This window comes from Brassica napus, chromosome C7 (genome assembly GCF_020379485.1).
Source record: "Brassica napus cultivar Da-Ae chromosome C7, Da-Ae, whole genome shotgun sequence".
Taxonomy (NCBI): Eukaryota; Viridiplantae; Streptophyta; class Magnoliopsida; order Brassicales; family Brassicaceae; genus Brassica; species Brassica napus.
Window position 1 is genome coordinate 5,829,787 of NC_063450.1, and position 22,428 is coordinate 5,852,214.

General features: G+C 41.7%; 1 protein-coding gene across 1 annotated transcript; it reads right to left on the reverse strand.

Moving 5' to 3' along the window:
* Positions 1–20,915: 20,915 nt before the first annotated feature.
* LOC125590373 lies at positions 20,916–22,097 on the reverse strand. Its single transcript, XM_048763927.1, has 2 exons — positions 21,329–22,097; positions 20,916–21,247 (listed from the first exon to the last, which is right to left on the reverse strand). The coding sequence occupies exons 1-2, from the start codon at positions 22,095–22,097 to the stop codon at positions 20,916–20,918; spliced, it is 1,101 nt and encodes a 366-aa protein (XP_048619884.1).
* Between the last annotated feature and the right edge of the window lie 331 nt (positions 22,098–22,428).

Here is a 22,428-nt window from a genome sequence, read left to right on the forward strand (position 1 = left end):
ATCTTTTTCTTTAAGAGTGCTTGATAATTTTTAATTCTGAAATTTGTGTTGTGTTGGTAGCTTTTGTGTTGAATTGATGTCTAAAGAAATGCATACCACACTGCGAACTTCGTAAGGTCATGACTTAGCCAAGATATAATAAGCACGTTTGGTGATTCAAGGTGTTTTTTTTGGTGATTCAGTATATATATATATAATGCACATATATATATATATATATATATATATATATATATATATATATATATATATCTTTTAATGCATGTATTGGATTCAAGTCAAAGCACTACAAGAAAACAGCGATATTCTGACGGACATTCCGACGGAAAATGAAATCCTCAGAATATATCGAGGAATTTCCTCGGAATATACCGACGGGATTCCGAGGAAACTACAGTCCGTCGGAATATTCCGAGGAAATTCCGAGGAAAACTCTGTTCCTCGGAAAAAACCGATGAATTCCGAGGAAATATTATAGCCGTTGGAGAGCCGTTGGGGGATTTTACAAAATTCCGAGGAAATTCCGACGAACTAGTTTTGTCCGTCGGAATTCCGTCGGAATTTCCTCGGTATGTCGGCAGGATTTAAACTATAAATACAAGCACTCCTCTTCCTCTTCATTCACTTCATATCTTCATCCTCCCTCTTACTCTATTTACACACGAATTTGATTCATAAAAAATATGTCTTCTTCAAATTATTTTCGTTCTTGGATCGATCGACCTCATTTGGATCCGAACACGAGATTGCTTACGGAAGAATACCAACGAGGTATAACTGAATTCATGGGGTTAGTTCACCGACAACCGGAAGCAAAAACAGGTATGTTAAGATGTCCTTGCTCTAATTGTAAAAATAGAAAGGTTATTAAAGAGTGGGATGTTTGGACTCATCTATATTTGAGTGGGTTTACACGAAGTTACAAAATTTGGTATCATCATGGGGAAACTGATTATGAACATGGTAGTACTAGTGAACCTCAGCCAGCGGTTAGATTAGAAGAACCAATTAGAACGGATGTAGATTATGGTGTAGGTACTGAGCAGATGGTAAATGATCATTTTAGAGGGGAAGATTTACCCAATGCAGAAGCTAGGAGATTTTATGATATGTTGGATGCTGGAAAGCAACCATTGTACGAAGGTTGCAGAGATGGTCATTCAGCTTTATCATCTGCTACAAGATTGATGGGCATTAAAACAGATTATAATTTGGCTGAAGACTGTGTGGATGCGATTGCTGATTTTGTAAAAGGTATTCTACCCGAGGATAATGTAGCTCCTGGTTCATACTACGAGGTTCAGAAACTCGTAGCTGGTCTTGGTTTATCGTATCAGGTAATAGATGTATGCAGCGACAACTGCATGATTTATTGGAGGGTGGATGAACAGCGGGTTACATGCAAATTTTGTGGAAAGCCTCGTTATAAAGATACAATTGGAAGAGTTCCAGTGCCATATAAAAGGATGTGGTATTTACCTTTGACGGAAAGGTTGCAGAGGTTGTATCTGTCTGAACGCACAGCGCAACCAATGAGATGGCATGCGGAGCACTCAACAGATGGTGAGATCAGACATCCTTCAGATGCAAAAGCGTGGAAGCATTTCCAATCAAAGTATCCCGACTTTGCGTATGAGAGAAGAAATGTCTACCTTGGATTATGTACTGATGGTTTCAGTCCGTTTGGCAAGAGTGGAAGACAGTATTCTCTATGGCCCGTCATTCTTACACCATACAACCTCCCCCCAAACTTGTGCTTGCGACGAGAGTTTTTGTTTCTCTCGATTCTCGTTCCCGGACCAGAGCATCCTAAGAGATCACTTGATGTGTTTCTTCAGCCACTAATATATGAGTTGCAACAACTATGGGCTCAAGGTGCTGAAACATACGATGTTTCGTGTAAAGAAAACTTTCAAATGCGGGCAGTACTAATGTGGACAATAAGTGATTTTCCAGCATATGGTATGTTGTCTGGATGGACAACGCATGGAAGGCTATCATGTCCATATTGTCAAGATAACACTGATGCTTTCCAACTAAAGCACGGAAGGAAAACGTGTTGGTTTGACTGTCACAGGAGATTCCTACCACCTGATCATCCATATCGTAGGAGTAGGAATTTGTTTACGAAGAACAAGAGGGTGTTTGACAGTCCACCTCCGGAAATTTGTGGGAAAGATTTGAAGATACAACTAAGAGATTTTGGTGCAGAAAGGACGCCAGAAGTCGGTGGACATGAGCGTTTTCCGGTAGATGCTGTTGGAGAACTACATAACTGGCACAAAAAAAGTATTTTCTGGGATCTGCCATACTGGGAGGATCATCTGCTAAGGCATAATTTAGATGTCATGCATATTGAGAAGAACTTTTTTGACAATCTCATGAACACGATCCTTAATGTTCAAGGTAAAACAAAGGATAATTTGAAGTCAAGACTGGATTTAGTCGATATATGTGCTCGTTCAGAACTTCATGTTGATGAGAATGGTAGGGCTCCTTTTCCCATATACCGACTTGATGCAGCGGGAAAAGATGCGTTCTTTGATTGGATTTCAAACGATGTGGAATTTCCAGACGGTTACGCATCAAATTTGCGTAACTGTATCGACAGAAAGGAAGGAAAGTTTACTGGCTTGAAAAGCCACGATTGCCATGTAATGATGCAGCGCCTCCTTCCGTTCGCCTTCAAGGAAATATTACCACGAAATGTTCATGAAGCAATTGCAGGGATAAGTGGTTTCTTCCGCGATTTATGCACGAGATCAGTGACTCTTGAAGGTATTGAAAATTTGAAGACTAACATAGCCGTGATTCAGTGCAACCTTGAGAAGATATTTCCTCCCTCATTTTTTGATGTTATGGAGCATCTTGTTATTCACCTGGCAAGAGAATTGGAACTTGGTGGTCCTGTGCAGTATAGATGGATGTATCTGTATGAGCGGTATATGTTCCATTTGAAGAAGATGGTGAAAAATTTAAGTAGGGTGGAAGGTTCTATAGTCGCACAGATGATCAATGAAGAAACTTCAAACTTTGCCGAGTACTACTTTCCAGCAGAAGTTCAGACCAAAAACAGAAGACCTGCTCGGCATGATGATAGAGGCGAACGGGCAACATATCATGTTACGGTTCCAGACATTTTCACAGACGTTGGACGACTTAGCGGAAAACCAAAGGACCGTCGACTTACTGAGCAGGAGCGCAGTCATTTGCAAACATATTTGCTCACCAACTGCGAAGACGTTCTTCAATATGAGAGGTAAATAAATGAGCTTACAAATTTTTATTTTAACAAGTTGAAATTTAAATCTTAATTAATTACATTATTGTCATCATATACAGGATTTTCATGGCAGAAAAGCGGTTCGAGTATAGATACGCCACAGAGGACGAACTAGAAGAAATGAAGCAGAGAGAATTTACTGGATGGATGTTTACTTATGTGAGTGCTTTAAACAAATTAAAATATATTTTATCACATATTTATACTAATTCACATTTATTGATATAATATATATATATGTGCTATTAATAGGTGTCTGCTGGTTTGGCCAGAGGTGAAACATTTGACGATTGGATACGTGAGATGGTCGTTGGACCAAACTTTGTTGTGAAGTCATATCCGAGATTTTGTACTCGAGGATATGCATTCACAACTCAGAAGAGGAGACGTTCGAGTACGACTTATGATGCTGGCGTTTGTTCTGCATCAGGAGATGATGTATACTACGGACACATACATGAGATTTTGGAAATCAAGTATTTGGGCATGGTTGGATTGCGCTGTACTGTTTTCTATTGTGATTGGCACGACAACACCCCAGATCGAGGTGTGAGAACAGATGCATTTGGTGTTACATCAGTAAATTCGAGGCGAAAGCTGCAATATTATGATCCTTTCATTCTTGCTTCCCAGGCCGATCAGGTAATTAAATGTTAATTATTCAGAATGATTCATCATCATGTGTATTAATTTATAATTTTTCTAAATGTTACAGGTTTGTTATATCAAGTACCCCCGGGTAAGGAACAGAGATGATCCATGGGTTACTGTTACAAGACTCAACCCGAGAGGCCGAGTTCAGGGAAGTTCTGAGCTGGAAGACCCACTACAACCAAGCACATCCGGCAACTGTAGTGCAGCAGAAGATTTAGCTGGAGTTGGCCTTGTAGTCGATTTAACCGACTTTGGAGAGGAAGCCGTCGTTCACGTAGAGGATGAACCAGTAATTGGAGAGTTTCACCAAGATCCAGATTCAGATTCATCTGGTGATGATGACTCGGAAACAGACTACCATTGAACTTATTTTTTTTTTTTTTAAGAAATACCGAGGAAATTCCGAGGAACACTTGATATAACCTCTTTCCTTGGATAATAGTTATTTGGTTTATCTAGCAAGGCAAAGCTGAATACGAATTAAAAGCTACACAAAACACAACCAAATAAAACAAAGAAACCATGTAAAAGAAATACGAACTCATAATTAAGAAACCTAAAAAAAAACTCAGTTCAAAATTAACAGAAAATAAGACCATAAAACGTTAGAATAGAAAAGAAAATAAAATAGCCGGTGATAGCTCCTACTCCTCGTCTCCTGCTCCAGATGTTCCTGCATCGTTGGGTCTCTTGGACCTCTTTCTTACCCTGTGTGTACCACTCGAACCCGAACCAGAGCTGGATGGAGAGTTGTCCCGATGAACTACATCATCCTTTTGGCAACGACACGGCCTGATACGTGAAATGGCAGCCCAGATCTTGTGTAGCATGTCGTTGTTTGTCTTTATGCTCTGATCTCTCCAATGTTGTTGCTGGCGCGAAGTGGCGTTCGGTGGAAGCTCTTGCAGCTTGTACTGGCTGGAGTCTGATGGGAGTAGCTGATGGGGTTGTGAATCATCTGGAATGGCTTGTGCAGCCTCATCTTGTCCTTCTTCATCAACCACGCCCTTGCCTTTGGTCTGATATTTTGGCGTGAAGAAGGATGGCTTGTCTACTAGTGCGGTAGCAGGGGGTAGAACTCAACTGCAGCCTCTGAAAGTAGAGCAGTCAGGCCGATCTGAGGCAGGTGGCAGTAGAGTGTTTTCTTCGCTCGGTCCTGGAATACGTAGACGTAAGGACCATCCCGATCGATCCTCGAGTGGGGACCAGCTATGAACTCCTTACTTACTAGAGAAATGACATCCAGGTAGTTCCAAGCAATGTTGTTCGATCTGTCCAGTGCTACCTGGTGGTTCTCACAGTCTACACCCACATGTCTAAGGATCCGAGTAATCACTGCACCAAATCCACATGCATTGCTCTTGGATTTGGTTACTTTCCCCTTGTATCCTGCTAAGTTTGCGGCCAGCACCGCTCCCATGTTGAAGGCAGTAGCAGGTGGGAATGTAGAGTTTCCAAATGCCGGTAGCAAATGCCTCACACCTTGGTACAGGAGGCACAACTCCCATTGCGTGACTGATGCGGCTGTGGTTGTCCCGTATAGCAATGAGCCAATGAGGCGTGTCGCATATCTCAGTACTGGGCTCCGGATAAGTGACTCCTTTGCCTGAGAAGATCTATAAACCCCTGTGCCAATCGTTTCCCAGAAGTTCAACAGCTCTGAAGTCCAATAAAGACCATATGTCCTCTCCCCCGCACTCAATCCAAATAGTCCGCAGAGGTCTGTGAAAGATACCTCATAGTATACTTTCTGCACTACGAATGCCAGAAAACCTTCCTGATGGCTATCATCGGGACGGGTGACGTATGCGGATGCTATGAACTGGCGTACCAACTCCGGATAAGTGGGTTCCTTGAGGTTGCATAGTTGGCCTAGACCCATGTTCTGGAACAGTCCTTCAATGTCTGCTTTGATTCCCAATATTGTCATCGTCTCAGGACATGCTAGTTGTGTAGCCGGAACGGCTACCTTCTTCATGTTGTTGTAGTGGGTGGTATCAGACTTATCCCACTTCTTTGGCCTTTGCTTCTCTCGCTGAGACGAACCCTCTTCTTGTGTGTTCTTCTTTGCTGATGTTTTCGTGCGCTTCATTCTCTACAAAATAGAATCATTGCTCTCAACATGGTTATAATCAATTAAGAACTCAAAGCAACATGAAAATGAAAAGCGAAATCGAGTTGTGATAAAAAAAACGAAATTGAAAAAAATTCTCAATCCCTAAATCATCTCAAATCATGTTCCAAACTCGTTGATCACAGACAATTGTGTTCTATTCCATGTTTAAACATCTGTTTCATGCATATTTGATCAAGGAATCAACACGGAAATAAGAAATTCACAAAACCCAAAAATTGCTCAAGAACACGATTTCAGAATGTGGAGATTCGCGGAGTATACCTGTCTTAGGGTGAAGACGAGTGTAGGAATCAGGTAGAGCTCGAAAAATCAAGTGGAATAGAGCCCAAAATTGTTCAAATCGGATGATTATAGAGAGAGAAAGGGGGGGGCGAATTATAGGGGAAATCGGAGGGGATGAGAGTTCTAAGGTTTAGATCCAAAAAAGGTCGGGTTTTGCCTTATAATTCTGTTTTCCGAACACGCATCGATCGATGCGTTTTGTTTCTATAACGCATCGATCGATCACATTCTTACGGCCCGGGCCATCTTGGTAATCGATCGATGCGTTTTTGTTCTATAACGCATCGATCGATGCGTTTTTAAAAAAACATACAAGATTTTCCGAGGAAATTCCGAGGAACAATTCAGATTGTCGATCGATCGATGGGATACTCTCATCGATCGATCACAATCTTACGGCCCGGTCCATCCTAGTAATCGATCGATGCGTTTGTGTTCTATAACGCATCGATCGATGCATTTTTAAAAAAACATACAAGATTTTCCGACGAAATTCCGAGGAACAATTCAGATTGTCGATAGATCGATGGGTTACTCTCATCGATCGATCACAATCTTACGGCCCCGTAAATCCTAGTAATCGATCGATGCGTTTTTGTTCTATAACGCATCGATCGATGCATTTTTAAAAAAACATACAAGATTTTCCGATGAAATTCCGAGGAACAATTCAGATTGTCGATAGATCGATGGGTTAATCTCATCGATCGATCACAATCTTACGGCCCGGTCCATCCTAGTAATCGATCGATGCGTTTTTGTTCTATAACGCATCGATCGATGCATTTTTAAAAAAACATACAAGATTTTCCGAGGAAATTCCGAGGAACAATTCAGATTGTCGATAGATCGATGGGATACTCTCATCGATCGATCACAATCTTACGGCCCGGGCCATCTTAGTAATCGATCGATTTGTTTTTGTTCAAAAACGCATCGATCGATGCGTTTTTTTAAAAAAATTACGTTTTGAAACCCCAAACACTAGTTCGTCGGAATTTCCTCGGAATATTCCGAGGAAATTTCGAGGAAGAAGAGGGTTTCCTCGGAGTTCCCTCGGAATAATCCGAGGAAATTCCGAGGAAATAGGGTTTTTAAACCGAAAACAACGTTTTGCCGTTTGAATAACACCTATATAACCCTTATTAAGTGTCTTACGTTCATTATGAAGTCAAAAATTTGTTCCTTACCGTATAATTAACACTTTTCCGATTGTATGAACGAAATCTCGCAACATAAGAGAAACACTTATACCTTTTAACGAACGGTAAAGGGAATACTTTCAATTAGTTTTGAAATTTGTTATTTCATGGTTTATGCTCATGTATACAAAGAATCCTCAATGGTATGCATTACAATTGTATAAGAAATGAAATACGGCAAAAAAAATTGATGTTTTGAAACCCCAAACACTAGTTCCTCGGTATTTCCTCGGAATATTCCGAGGAAATTCCGACGGATATTTTACTATCGTCGGAATTTCCTCGGAATATTTTCATTTTACCGGGCAAATATTTCGCGAAAATTGAAATTAGAATTCCGACGGAATTCCGACGGATAATGTCCGTCGGACCCTAGGTTTTATAACCACGAGCCTCTTCTTCTTCCCCATTTCTCTCTTCTTCCTCTGCGCCTCCTCTCCTTCTCTCCGGCGATTTCCCCCTGAAATCCGACGATATCTCCGGCGATCTCCCTCTTCTCTTACACAAATCATGTAAGGACCCTATCCCACTCTCTTAGGTTCTATTTGTTAGGTTTTTGTGTAGTTTTGATAGATTTTTGTTAGGGTGATTGGTTAGGATTGTGATTTGGTTGTATAATAGGTTTAGAATTGTGATTTGGTTGAATAATTTGTTTTGTTGAATTGATTTAGAATTTTTTTATAATTTTTTTATTTTTTGTATTTATAAAATCGATTTTTGTATATAAAATCGATTTTTGTATTTTACAAAACGATTTTTCTATATAAATTCGATTTTTTGGATTTTACAAAAAAAAATTCTATATAAATTCGATTTTTTGGATTTTACAAAACATTTTAAATATCTATAAAACTTTTTTGTGATTAAATACTATTATTTGGGATTTAAAAAATTTTTCATATATATATATATATTATTAAAACTATTTTTTGTAATTATTAAACAATTTTTATTTATTAAAACTATTTTTGTTTATTAGAACTATTTTTATATATTTATTAAAAAAATTTAATATATATAAATCTTTTTCTGTGATTAAATTATTTGGGATTTTTTTTATTAAAAAAAATTAATTTATATATTTCTGTATTTATTAAATATATTTTTTTAATTTACAGGTCTCATGATGATCAGACCCGGCCTCGACAGCGTCGTGGTCGTGGTGGTACGGGGAGCCAGTCTCGGGATTCCAGCCATTTTCAGGATTCCCCTTCGCCCCACAGCTCCAACCATACATCTCCCTCTGCTGCACCCGCTCATGCTCCTCTCGCTCCCGCTGCTGCATCCGCTCCTGTTCCTCCGGGTCCTCCGGGAGTGATGAGGGTTGCGGAGTTGGTTCAACAGCCCGGTCGTGACCATCTTCCGTATCTCACTCCGTATCCACATGGACGGGGTCAAACATGGTAATTAAACATTTTTTTTCTTTAAATTTGGATTCATTATTAACCGTTTGTTCTTTTAATAAGGTTCAACCGATCCGGGAACGGGATCAGCGCATGGATCAACCGTATGATGTACTCGGCCCTCGACAGTGGACATCCGACTTTCACTCACTTCCCAACCGACAAGCAGGTTCTGTGGTTTCGTCAGTTTGCGGTAAGTATTCTAATTTTTTACTTATATTTTTAATCTTTAATATAAATTTTCTACTAATTGTGTTTTTTTTCAGCAAGAGTTCAACTGGAATTCCGATGAGACGCTCTTTATCTATCACCACTTCGTCCATAAAGTAATGGACAACTATGGGAAGCAGATCCACGAGTGGAAGAAGAAGTGGGAAATCAATAAGGTTCGATTTAATTTATTAAACAATTTTTTAATTTATTAAACTATTTTTTAATTTATTAAACTTTTTCTTTTTTTTTAATTAAAAGGTCCCAAAGTCGATGAACGATACGGTCTGGAAGGAGTTGTGTGCGCATTGGGATAAGGAGGAGACGAAAGAAACTTCTTCCACCAACTCCACCAACCGCAGGAGCGACCGTAAAGGGAAGGGCATCTACAAGCATAACTTGGGTGCTCAATCTATTGCCACTCTCGGAGATCGCATGGTAAGTTCAACCGCTTTTTCTTCAATTATTTGAGTTTCAGAATTTAAATTTATTGTGCATTTCTTCTAATTTCTAATGTTTCTTTAATTTTATGTTTTTTTTCAAGGCGGAAGAAAATGATGGCGAGCCGGTCGATGATCTCGCCCTAATGAGGAGGGCGTATACCAACAAGAAGACCGGCCAGATTGATGACGGTCTTGTGAGGGACGTGGTCGACCTGGTCCAAACTCAGGTGGTAGACGAAGTGTCTCAGCTTCAAACCGAGGATGACGCTTCGACGGCTTCGACCAACTTGTCCCGGTTTCGAATCAACGAAATCGTTGAATCCGTAAGTTCTTTTTTTTTTAAGTTCAATTCATTTATTTCTTGGTTTAAATTTCTAAATTTGGCTTTTTTCTATTCAGTCGGTTCCAAAGAAGAAGGGACGTTTGTTCGGTTTGGGTCGTCGCACCCGGTCGGTTCCTCCTTCTTCTGCACCACCGCCCTTTGTTGATCCAGAAGTACTTACGGCTCAGTTGAAGGACAAAGATGATCGAATATCTTTGTTGGAGACCCAGATGGCGGCTCAACAGGCGGGCTATGAGGCACAGAGGAGGCTGAACCAGCAAATGATGGAGATGATGCAGAGGATGTACCCGAACGAGGTGTTCCCGGACGTGCCAGACCCGTAGTTTTTTTTTCCCCAATCTCGGAATGTTTTATTTTTATTTGTGAAACTTTGAATATTAATTAGTATGATTTCAATTTTACTTTTAATTTCATATTTTCGAATTTAAATTTCAGAAATTTTATTTTTTCAAAAAAATTAATATTTTTTACATTTCGAGGAAATTAATTATATTTTTCACTACATCGATCGATGCGTTTTTGAACAAAAACGCATCGATCGATCCGTTTTTTTTTTAAAATATAGCGAGGGACATTTCCCTCGGAATTTTCCGAGGGACAACTCCGAGGGAACAGTTCCTCGGAATAAACCGAGGAAAAAGTCCGTCGGTATACTCCTATCGATCGATGTATATATGTCCAAACACGCATCGATCGATGAACTTCCGAGGAATTATCCCGACGAAGTTCTACCTCGGTATATTCCGAGGACTTTTCCGACAAACAAGGGATCCTCGGAATTTCCTCGGAAATTTATTTCCTCGGAATTCCGTCGGAAAATTCCGAGGGATTTCAGAGGAAAAAAGAAATTTCGAGGAATTATTTCCGACGACGTATTTCGTCGGAATTGCGTCGGAATAACGATATTCCGACGAAATTCCGACGATTTTTTCCCTCAGAATCCTTGATGTTTTCTTGTAGTGAAGCCTAACAAAACAAATAGTTGCTAGATTTATAAATTTGGACATTTGATGGACCACTAAATTTATGAACTTGAAATAAGATTATAATAAAGTTATCACGTTTAAACCATGTGGAGACGAAATAAAAAGGAAACCAGCTGCTAGTGCATTATTTTAAAAGCTGAGGTTGTGGAAAAAGGTGAATCCCCTCGGATCTAAGCCATGTGGATCAGTGGCGGATCTAGAAGTTTTATTAGTCGGGGACACTTTAATAATTAACTCGTTTAGATAAAATAAATTATAACTAAAAAGTAAATTTTCATAAAATCATGAATCAAGACATGTCGAAAAAATTATAAAAATCATAATTAATTTTATTTTGTTTTTGATTGGGGTTTTTAAAACTAAACCTATATTTATTTTTAGAATGGGCTACCTGAGATTTATGGTCATAAAAAAATGGGAAATTGCCAAAAATACCATATTCAAAGTATCAATTTTTATGTTTACATTAACCATTTTTATCCTCATTTTTAATAAGGGTAAAAGACATTTATAACTTTTTCATTAACTTTTAATAAAAAAAACATATGGTTAACTAATCTAAACTTAAAACACCAACTCTAAACCCTAAATCACTCTAAACCCCCAATGAAAGATCAACACTAAACCCTAAACCCCGAAACATCAACTCTAAACCTTAAACCTTAAACCCTAAACCTTCAAATCTAAACCCTAAAATATCAACTCTAAACCCTAAACGTAAACACTAAACCCTAAATCTAAACTTAAAACATCAACTTTAAACCCTAAATCATCAACTCTAAACCCTAAACAATGAAACATCAACTCTAAACCTTAAACCCCAAAACATCAACTCTAAACCCTAAACCCTAAACCTTCAAATCTAAACCCTAAAACATCAACTCTAAACCCTAAACGTAAACCCTAAACGTAAACCCTATATTTTCTGAAATTCGAACCCTAAACCCTAAAACTATAAACCTTCAAATCTAAGCCCTAAAACATCAACTCTAAACTCTAAACGTAAACCCTAAACCCTATAATCCTAAACCTTCAAATCTAAACCCTAAAACATCAACTCTAGGGTTTTAGGGTTTAGGGTTTAGGATTTAGGGTTTAGGGTTTAGAGTTAAAGGTTTAGGGTTTAGAGTTTAGAGTTGATGTTTTAGGGTTTAGGGTTAATTTTTTAGGGTTTAGGGTTTAGAGTTTTCTTTTTAGGGTTTAGTGTTGATAGTTTAGGGTTTTAGTGTTGATGGTTTAGGGTTTAGAGTTGAAGTTTAGGGTTTAGGGCTTAGAGTTGATGTTTAGGGTTTAGAGTTGAAGGTTTAGGGTTTAGTGTTTGGAGTTGATGTTTTGGGGTTTAGGGTTTAGAGTTGATGTTTCGGAGTTTAGGGTTTAGAGTTGATGTTTCCCGGTTTAGGGTTCGTATTTAAAAAAAAATAGGGTTTAGGATTGATGGTTTAGGGTTTAGGGTTCGTATTTCCAAAAAAAAATAGGGTTTAAGATTGATGATTTAGGGTTTAGAGTTGAGTTTTATGGTTTATGATTTTTATTTATTTAAATATTTATTTATTATATATATAAAGAACAAGAGCATAAAAGTATTTTGCCACTTAATGAAGAATATATTTTTGAAAATGTCATTTAAGTGGTGATAAAAATGAAAAGTGATAGCATAAAAGTGGTAAACATGTAATTTCCCCTAAAATAATGGTGTTTTAGATTATTACTTCTCTTGTGATCTTATATAATTTCCCATATATTCCCCGTAGTGAACTATGTACGTCCGCCCCCTGATGTGGATCCTCTTCATTGCGTTGAAGCCAGGTGAGAGTAGGATCTGGGTGGGCGATATACCACCTACACTTTGGTCACCAGTCGAGTCAGCCGCATTGCCAGTGTCGCTAATGATAGGCTTGGAAGCCACTGCTCCAGACATATCTTCGTCAGGTTCACCGTTGCCTTAATGTTACGACAACCATTGGTGATTATTTTAATGGTGATAACTATTAAAGAAAAAACAGTTTTTGATTGATTAATTTTCAACCATTGATTGTTTTTAATTCAATGGTTACAAATCCATTTTAGTTAATTCTCATCATTTCTCCTTATTGGTCAATCTATCAAAATTAGGGTTAGAATTTCTGGCCATTAATTGTTTTTATCTTGTGGCCTAAGATCAATCTTCTCTTTTAAAATATTTTTTTTGATCGACTCTCTTTTACAATACTAAAATTACAAAGTCTTCTCTTCTCCTTCGTTAGAGAGTCATGTCTCCACTCTGGTCTTATCCTATGGTTCATCATCCGCAAAGCTTTGTCGTTCACAACAGCGAGCATACCAAGAGTTGCAAAGAACCCTAACCGCTGCACAAAAAACCTTCCCGACGGTATCAGCATATGTGTGCTGCTGATGCTTCCCCTGCTCTCTCTCTCTCTCTCTCTCTCTCTCTCTCTCTCTCTCTCTCTCTCTCTCTCTCTGTTGAGTAGCTTCCATGAGTTGTGTGGTTTTGATTAGATTTGTTTTTGTTTTTGAGATTCTGTAGCAAAGAAACAGATTCAGTCTCGCCAGATTTCAGAGATGGCGAGTTGACAAACAGAGATGGCAGAGCAGCACCGGTGGCAAGGTGGAAGGCATAAGAGCTACGTGTAGCAGCGCTAGTGGCAAAGCAGAGAAAAGGCTGACGGTGCCCCAAACTTCTCTCCGCTTAGACAGAGGAAGACAGTGTTGGCAGATCCCGAGCTTCTCTCTTCTGCGTCTCCGGTCACGCTCTCCAACGTTGCCGCTGCTCACCTCACCGGATTTGACGGAGAAGACAACACCATGCAACTGAGAAGATTAGATCTAGGGTTTTTTTTGTTGAGTTTTTTTTTTTAATTTGGATTTAGATTATTGTAATTCAATTTTAATTCATGAATCAATTTTAGTCGACAAAGAAGAAGAAGAAGCTGCAAGTTAGAAGCAAAAGAAAAAAAAGCTCTTTCTCTAGTGTCGCAAAATGAGGATATGAGGGATGAGGTGGCGGCATGTGGAGAATTTCTCTTCAACTTTATTATTATAGATACATATTCATTTTCTGTTCAGTAAAACTATCAAGCAAATTGGGGGGGGGGGGGGGGGGGGGGGATATGTTTCAACGGGGGAAATCAATTTTTTTCTTTAGCATTTAAATGAAAATTTTAAATTTTATGGTGGGAGCTGCTCTAAGCTCCGCCTGTTACTGAAGCAGTGGAACATTAAGCATTTCTCTCTACCGTCGTCTTCTTTCTCCGATACCCAATTGGCCAACTCGTTCCCAAACTCAGCTATTCTCTCCTCAAGCCGCCCTCCAAGATCTAGCCGGAGCAAATCCGGTGAAAGTAACGGCGTTAATCCCTCTAGAATTATACTGTAACACCCGGTTTTCTCGAAATAATATAAAAAAATAACATAATAATAAATACTGAAATAATAATAAACTCCAGATTATAATAACAAGTCAAATACAATAACATAAGGTCCAAACCGCAAATACCGATAACAACAAAAGTCTGAAATATAAAGACAACATAAGTCTGAAAGTCTGAAATAGGAAATAGCATAACGATAAAAGCCCAAAGGCCTAAAAGACCGATAAACGATAAAAGCCCAAAAGCCCAATAGCACCGGTCCGATAATCACTCATGCTCGTCGGTCTCACCTGAAAAGAGAGAGAGAGAGGGGTGAGCGACAGGGGAGTCGCCCAATGAGGTATGGGATGCTACCCCGAAGTCCATGGACCCGGACATAGCACTCCGAATAAATATAATTTAATTCTAATACATGTCAAACACGGCACCTAAAGTACCCAAACAGCAAACAATGGTCCTAGCGAGGCGCGCACTCGCTGCCCACTAACATGCCAAACAAACACTTCCGAGAGAGTGCTCGGTGTCACCGCCCTCAGACGCTTTATCGACCACACCAGACTACGGTCCAGCCGGTCGACTGACTGGCCGTAGCCTCTCATACAATCCCGCATACAGAAGTCCGTCTCTATATCCGGCAAAAACAATTCTAACTAAGAATTTACATTAAGCGAAGCAATCAAGTGTTGAATCATCTAACTCCCTAGCTAGTTCTGGTTTAAGCAAAGAACCTAAAACTAAAACAAACAATGACAGACTCGATTTCAAGCAGACGGAACATATTAGAAATAAGTTATACTTATTCGAGGTCCTAAGCCGTGTACGAGAAGTTCAGGAATAGACCCTCACCTTAGCAAAAGAGAAAAAATGTATCTATGAACTCCAGCTGCTCAAATAGACTCCAAATATGAAATCAGGGCGAAAGTCTGAGTCAAAACAGTTTTCGAACGGTTTAAAACGGGTTTGATCAAAGTCTACGGAAAAGTCAACCCGCTAGTCAAAGGTCAACCCAGTCAACTCTGACCCAATCCGGTCAACCCTTGACCAGATTGGAATTGATTTAAACCAACCGGTTTTCCTTGACCGAAATCAATTCCAATCAGACCATCCGGTTTACCTTAACCAAGATTAATTAATTAATTAATTAATTTAACTAACCGGTTTAGCCTAACCGAATTCTAATTGATTTTAACCGGCGGTTTAACCTAACCAACCCTAAATCAATTTAAACCAGTCAAACCACCAGTTGACCGAGTCACCGAGTTGACTCACCGGACTCGGCCGAGTTACCGGCGAGTCACCGGCGACGGTCACCGGCGGTATCGGGGGGGGGATATGTTTCAACGGGGGAAATCAATTTTTTTCTTTAGCATTTAAATGAAAATTTTAAATTTTATGGTGGGAGCTGCTCTAAGCTCCGCCTGTTACTGAAGCAGTGGAACATTAAGCATTTCTCTCTACCGTCGTCTTCTTTCTCCGATACCCAATTGGCCAACTCGTTCCCAAACTCAGCTATTCTCTCCTCAAGCCGCCCTCCAAGATCTAGCCGGAGCAAATCCGGTGAAAGTAACGGCGTTAATCCCTCTAGAATTATACTGTAACACCCGGTTTTCTCGAAATAATATAAAAAAATAACATAATAATAAATACTGAAATAATAATAAACTCCACATTATAATAACAAGTCAAATACAATAACATAAGGTCCAAACCGCAAATACCGATAACAACATAAGTCTGAAATATAAAGACAACATAAGTCTGAAAGTCTGAAATAGGAAATAGCATAACGATAAAAGCCCAAAGGCCTAAAAGATCGATAAACGATAAAAGCCCAAAAGCCCAATAGCACCGGTCCGATAATCACTCATGCTCGTCGGTCTCACCTGAAAAGAGAGAGAGAGAGGGGTGAGCGACAGGGGAGTCGCCCAATGAGGTATGGGATGCTACCCCGAAGTCCATGGACCCGGACATAGCACTCCGAATAAATATAATTTAATTCTAATACATGTCAAACACGGCACCTAAAGTACCCAAACAGCAAACAATGGTCCTAGCGAGGTGCGCACTCGCTGCCCACTAACATGCCAAACAAACACTTCCGAGAGAGTGCTCGGTGTCACCGCCCTCAGACGCTTTATCGACCACACCAGACTACGGTCCAGCCGGTCGACTGACTGGCCGTAGCCTCTAATACAATCCCGCATACAGAAGTCCGTCTCTATATCCGGCAAAAACAATTCTAACTAAGAATTTACATTAAGCGAAGCAATCAAGTGTTGAATCATCTAACTCCCTAGCTAGTTCTGGTTTAAGCAAAGAACCTAAAACTAAAACAAACAATGACAGACTCGATTTCAAGCAGACGGAACATATTAGAAATAAGTTATACTTATTCGAGGTCCTAAGCCGTGTACGAGAAGTTCGGGAATAGACCCTCACCTTAGCAAAAGAGAAAAAATGTATCTATGAACTCCAGCTGCTCAAATAGACTCCAAATATGAAATCAGGGCGAAAGTCTGAGTCAAAACAGTTTTCGAACGGTTTAAAACGGGTTTGATCAAAGTCTACGGAAAAGTCAACCCGCTGGTCAAAGGTCAACCCAGTCAACTCTGACCCAATCCGGTCAACCCTTGACCAGATTGGAATTGATTTAAACCAACCGGTTTTCCTTGACCGAAATCAATTCCAATCGGACCATCCGGTTTACCTTAACCAAGATTGATTAATTAATTAATTAATTTAACTAACCGGTTTAGCCTAACCGAATTCTAATTGATTTTAACCGGCGGTTTAACCTAACCAACCCTAAATCAATTTAAACCAGTCAAACCACCAGTTGACCGAGTCACCGAGTTGACTCACCGGACTCGGCCGAGTTACCGGCGAGTCACCGGCGACGGTCACCGGCGGCGACGACGGAGGACGACGGCTTACCGGAAAATCACCGGCGGCGGCGGCGGAGAGGCGGCGATGCGGCGGCAGCTTCTCGACGGTGGATGGACGGTGGCCGAGCACGGCGGCTCCGGCGAACGGCGGTCTGAGACGGTGGCGCGTGCGTTTCACGCGCGCACAGAGGCGAAACTTGGGGAGGCTCTAGCGGCTTCGTCCAGACTCCGATTGCGGCGTCGTTGGTGTCTATGGCTTTGTCTCGTCGAGAGGAACACGATGGTGGTATTGTATGCATGAAATTCTCAATGGTTAGGAAGTTATGGCGATTTACTAAACGGACCCGAAACTGAAGCTAATGCATGTGGTTTCTGGTGTTACCTTGGGCGGTTAACGGTGGTGGCGAGCTCGACACAGTCACGGCATGAGAAGGCTCTGACGAACTCCGGTGGTGGCTCAGGTTCTGCAAAAATTCCCCATTTCTCCCATTAACTCTTTCTCTCTAAACTTTTCTTGATGATTTTAGGTGATGAAAACAAAGTAGAGAGCTGAGTTTTTATAGAAAATACCATGGGCTTCTGGGGATGGGTTTGGGCCTCGACCTGAATTCGTTGGGCCAGAATTTGGGTCATTACAACTCTCCCCAAGTAATAAGGAATTCGACCCCAAATTCGAATCACCAACTGGTTCTCCAATGACATCCGAAAATAGCTCCGGGTAGTCAATCCTCATCTGGGGCTCGGACTCCCAAGTCTCCTCCTGTATACCATCTCTCTCCCAATGAACTTTGACCAACATGGTCATCATACCATGATCTGCTTTCACTTGGCGATCCAATATCTTTACTGGCTGACACAACCCACGTAAACCTTTGCCAAGTTCTCTAGGCGGCTGCTGCAAAATGAGCTCTGGCTCTCTCATGACTTTCCTCAAAACCGAAACATGAAACACGTCATGGAAATCTGATAACTCTCCTGATAAATCCAGTCGGTAAGCAACTGCTCCGATCCGCTCTAAAATAGGATATGGTCCCATATATCTCGGTTTAAGCTTCTTTAGCTTCCGAGTCTTAGATCCTCCCTGAAATGTCCTCATTTTCAGGTATACCAGGTCGCCAACCTGGAACTCCAAATCCTTACGCCGCTTATCTGCATAACTCTTCTGACGGTCATGGGCTTCCATAAGCCGAACCTTGAGCATCTCAACTTGCTCTACCGTCTCTTGAACCATGGCTGGTTCTATCTCACGTCGCTCCCCCACTTCTGTCCAACAAAGTGGTGTGCGACAAGGCCTACCATATAGAGCCTCATATGGTGCCATCCCAATACTCGAATGATAGCTGTTGTTGTAGGCAAACTCGGCTAGAGGTAGATACTTCACCCAACTACCTTCCCAATCTAGGACGCAAGCCCTGAGCATATCCTCTAAGGTCTGGATAGTCCTTTCGGACTGACCATCTGTCTGCGGATGATAAGCCGTACTCATATGGACCTTGGTCCCAAGTGCTTTTTGGAAGGCTCTCCAAAATGCAGATGTGAACTTTGCATCCCGATCCGATACAATGCTGACAGGAACTCCATGCAATCTCACTGATGTAAGTCTGCGCCAACTGATCAGCTCCGTCTGTTTTCTTAATCGCTAGGAAATGGGCTGACTTGGTAAGTCTATCCACGATTACCCATATGGCATTCTTCCCTCCTGATGTGGTCGGCAACCCCGTCACAAAAACCATAGTTACCATGTCCCACTTCCACTATGGCAATGGCAGGTTCTGTAATAACCCGCTAGGTACCTGATGCTCAGCCTTAACCATCTGACACGTCTGACAATGCGATACAAATGAAGCAACATCCCTCTTCATACCAGGCCAATGATAATAGCGCTTCAGATACCTATACATCTTTGTACTCCCCTGATGGATAGAAAAATTCGAGTGGTGTGCTTGCCGTAAGATCTCCTTCCTTAACGGCTCATCGTCTGGCACACAAACCCGGCTTCGATACATGAACATCCAGCTAGAGGCTGTATGATATCCAATACTCTCTATCTCGATCTGCTTACACAAAACCTCATCACCATCCTGAGCTCTGCGTATTCTCCACAGCAAATCTGCATGTTCCACAGCCTTAAGGCCAACTGACTCTCCCTCTACAGTAACTGCACATAATCTGAGACTAGCAAGTGTCCCAGTAAGCTCCTGAACCTCTTTGGTTCCCGATACATCGCTCCGGCGCCTACTCAATGCATCTGCCACCTTATTGGCCTTTCCCGGATGATAAGTAATCTCTAAGTTGTAGTCTGCTAACAACTTCATCCATCTACGCTGCCTCAAATTCAAGTCCGCCTGCGTAAATATGTATTTCAGACTCTGGTGGTCTGTGAAAATCTTCACCTTCTCTCCATACAAATATGACCTTCAGATCTTCAATGCAAATACGACTGCTGCTAACTCCAAATCATGCGTAGGATAGTTGACCTCGTGAGGCCTCAACTGGCGTGATGCATATGCAATGACCTTACCCTCCTGCATCAATACACATCCCAATCCATTTCCTGACGCATCAGTGTAGACCTCATATGGTATCCCTGGCCTCAGAAGTACCAAAACGGGCGTCTGTGTCAACTGTCTCTTCAACTCCGCGAAACTCATCGAACAATCGTCTGACCAATCAAACTTGACGTCTTTCCCCGTCCGCTTCGTCATCGGCTTTGCAATGCTGGCAAAACCCTTGACAAACTTCTTGTAATACCCAGTCAAACCGAGAAAACTACGTAGATCTGTCGCACTCTTAGGTGTCGGCCACTCTGAAATGGCGGTAATCTTCTCCTGATCTACGGCAACTCCTACTTCTGAAACCATGTGGCCCAAAAATACAATCTTCCTCTGCCAGAAGCTGCACTTACTCAACTTTACAAACAACTGATGCTCTATAAGCTTTCCCAACACAATCCGCAAATGCTCAGCATGCTCTTCTCTACTTCGGGAATAAACCAGGATATCGTCGATGAAAACAATCACGCACTTATCCAAATGCTCGCGGAACACATCATTCATAAGCTTCATGAATGCTGCTGGTGCATTCGTCAACCCAAATGGCATCACCACAAACTCATAATGTCCATAGCGTGTACGGAAGGCAGTCTTCCGCACGTCTCCTCCAGCTATCGCAATCTGGTGGTATCCCGATGCCAAGTCAATCTTAGAGAACCATGAAGCTCCCTGCAACTGGTCCAATAACTCGTCGATACGCGGAAGCGGGTACTTATTCTTGATGGTCACTTTGTTCAAACCTCTGTAATTAATACAAAGTCTGAAACTCCCATCTTTCTTCTTCACAAACAACACTGGTGCTCCCCACGGTGAAGTACTCGGCCTGACAAAACCCTTATCCAATAGCTCATCCAACTGCTTCTTCAACTCCGCCATCTCAGCTGGTGCGAGGCGGTATGGAGCTCGTAAAACTGGTGCTGCTCCTAGTTCTACCTTGATCGGAAGAACGTCTTCTCTAGCTGGTGGTGGCCCTTTTAAAGCCTCAAAAACATCTTCGTACTCTGCAACCACTGGAATGTCATGCAGCTCATGCTGGCCGTCATCCTTAACCATCGAAATGGTCACCAAAAATCCCTCTGGTCCTCTCTCCAATAACTCATCTGCATGCAACATAGAGACAATGGAAATTCCCTGGTGCGTCTGAATCCCCTGGAATATGATCTTCCCTTATGCTCTAGGGATATGAACTCTCGCTCTCGGGCAATTCAGTACTACTCGATGTCGTGATAACCAATCTATCCCGAGAATAACGTCGTAGTAATTCAGCTCCATCTCCGTCAAATCTCCGAGTAAATCAATCCCTCCAAGCAAGACTGGTACGTCGTGATGAACGCCGACGGCTCCCAATCTCTCCGTGCCGGCTGTCTGAATCTGCTTAGCCTTCGGTTCGAAGGCACCCCGAAAGGACCAAGACTGGACTAAACGCGGACTCACAAAGCTATGAGAAGCTCCCGTGTCGAATAACGTATGAGCTGACTCACCTCCAACCGAAACCGATCCTACACAAAAATTTTACTAACTACACATGATAACCATGAAACCAAAATTTTCAAACATAACAAGTATGGAAAAGCACATACCCGCTATCGGCTCAGCTCCCTGAGGATCTCCAACCGCAAACACACGTGGAGCGATGGCTAGACGCTTCGGTGGTGGTGGAAGTGCCGTATTGCCCCTCCTCGGACAATCTCTAATGAAGTGACCTGGCTGATTACAGCCAAAGCAAACTTGTGCCACTGCTGGTGCTGCTGGTGCTGCAATCTGTCTGACTGGAACCGTATCCACAGGCTTAACCTGACAATACTTCGCAATATGCCCCAGCTGACCACAAATAAAACACCTAGGACACTTCCCACTATGTCGGCGACGACAACGGCGACAAGTCGGTAACCCGGACTGGTACTGGTCTCCTCCTCTGCTATGGGACTCTGGAGCTTTTGCAGACTTAACATGAACTGCTTTAGCAAGTTTCTGCTCCTCTGCCAAACCTGCCTCCTGCTCAGCAGCTTTCTCCACCAACTCTCCCAATCTGTGGTAAGTGACTACACGACACCGGTTGCGAATCTCCACTCGCATCCCACTCAAAAAAATTCTGATCAAGTCTTCCTCGGAAATGCCCACTCCAGCAAATCTGCGAAGTTGGTTAAACACAACCTCATACTCCCTGATAGACATCTCACCCTGGCTTACATGCTCGAACTCGCATTTCTTCCTATCCATAGCTTCCTTCGGAAAGTATTTCCTATCGAACTCTCGGATGAAGTATGCGAAGGTAAGCCTCTCTGGCCCAAAGTGACTCAATCGTACTCCCTCCCACCATATAAGAGCATCTCCACGAAGGTACTGCATAGTCAATCTGAGCGACAACTCTGGTCGACACTCAATAATCTCCAGCTTTCGCTGCAAAGCTAACTTTCAATCATGTGCAGCTACAGCATCCATTGTCCCACTAAAATGCTCCATATCCATGTTCCTCATCTGACACGTCAGCCTGTATAACATCTCATCATAAATTGGATAAACCTGAGGTCGCTGTGGTGGTGGCGGTAGATCCTAGACACCATGAGAAAACTGTTGAGCTGGACCCTCCTGCAATGGAACCTGAGGAAGGGGAACCTGCTGGACGGGAACCTGATGATCATGCTGAACGGGAATCTGCTGATCCTGAACCGGTGGAACT

Coding starts and splice junctions, on each gene's coding strand:
- LOC125590373 (XM_048763927.1), bottom strand. CDS start 22,097: ATGCAGTACCTTCGTGGAGATGCTCTTATATGGTGGGAGGGAGTACGA. Junction 21,248..21,328: donor GGGAGCTGAGCCGATAGCGG/GTATGTGCTTTT, acceptor ATTTTTGTGTAG/GATCGGTTTCGGTTGGAGGT.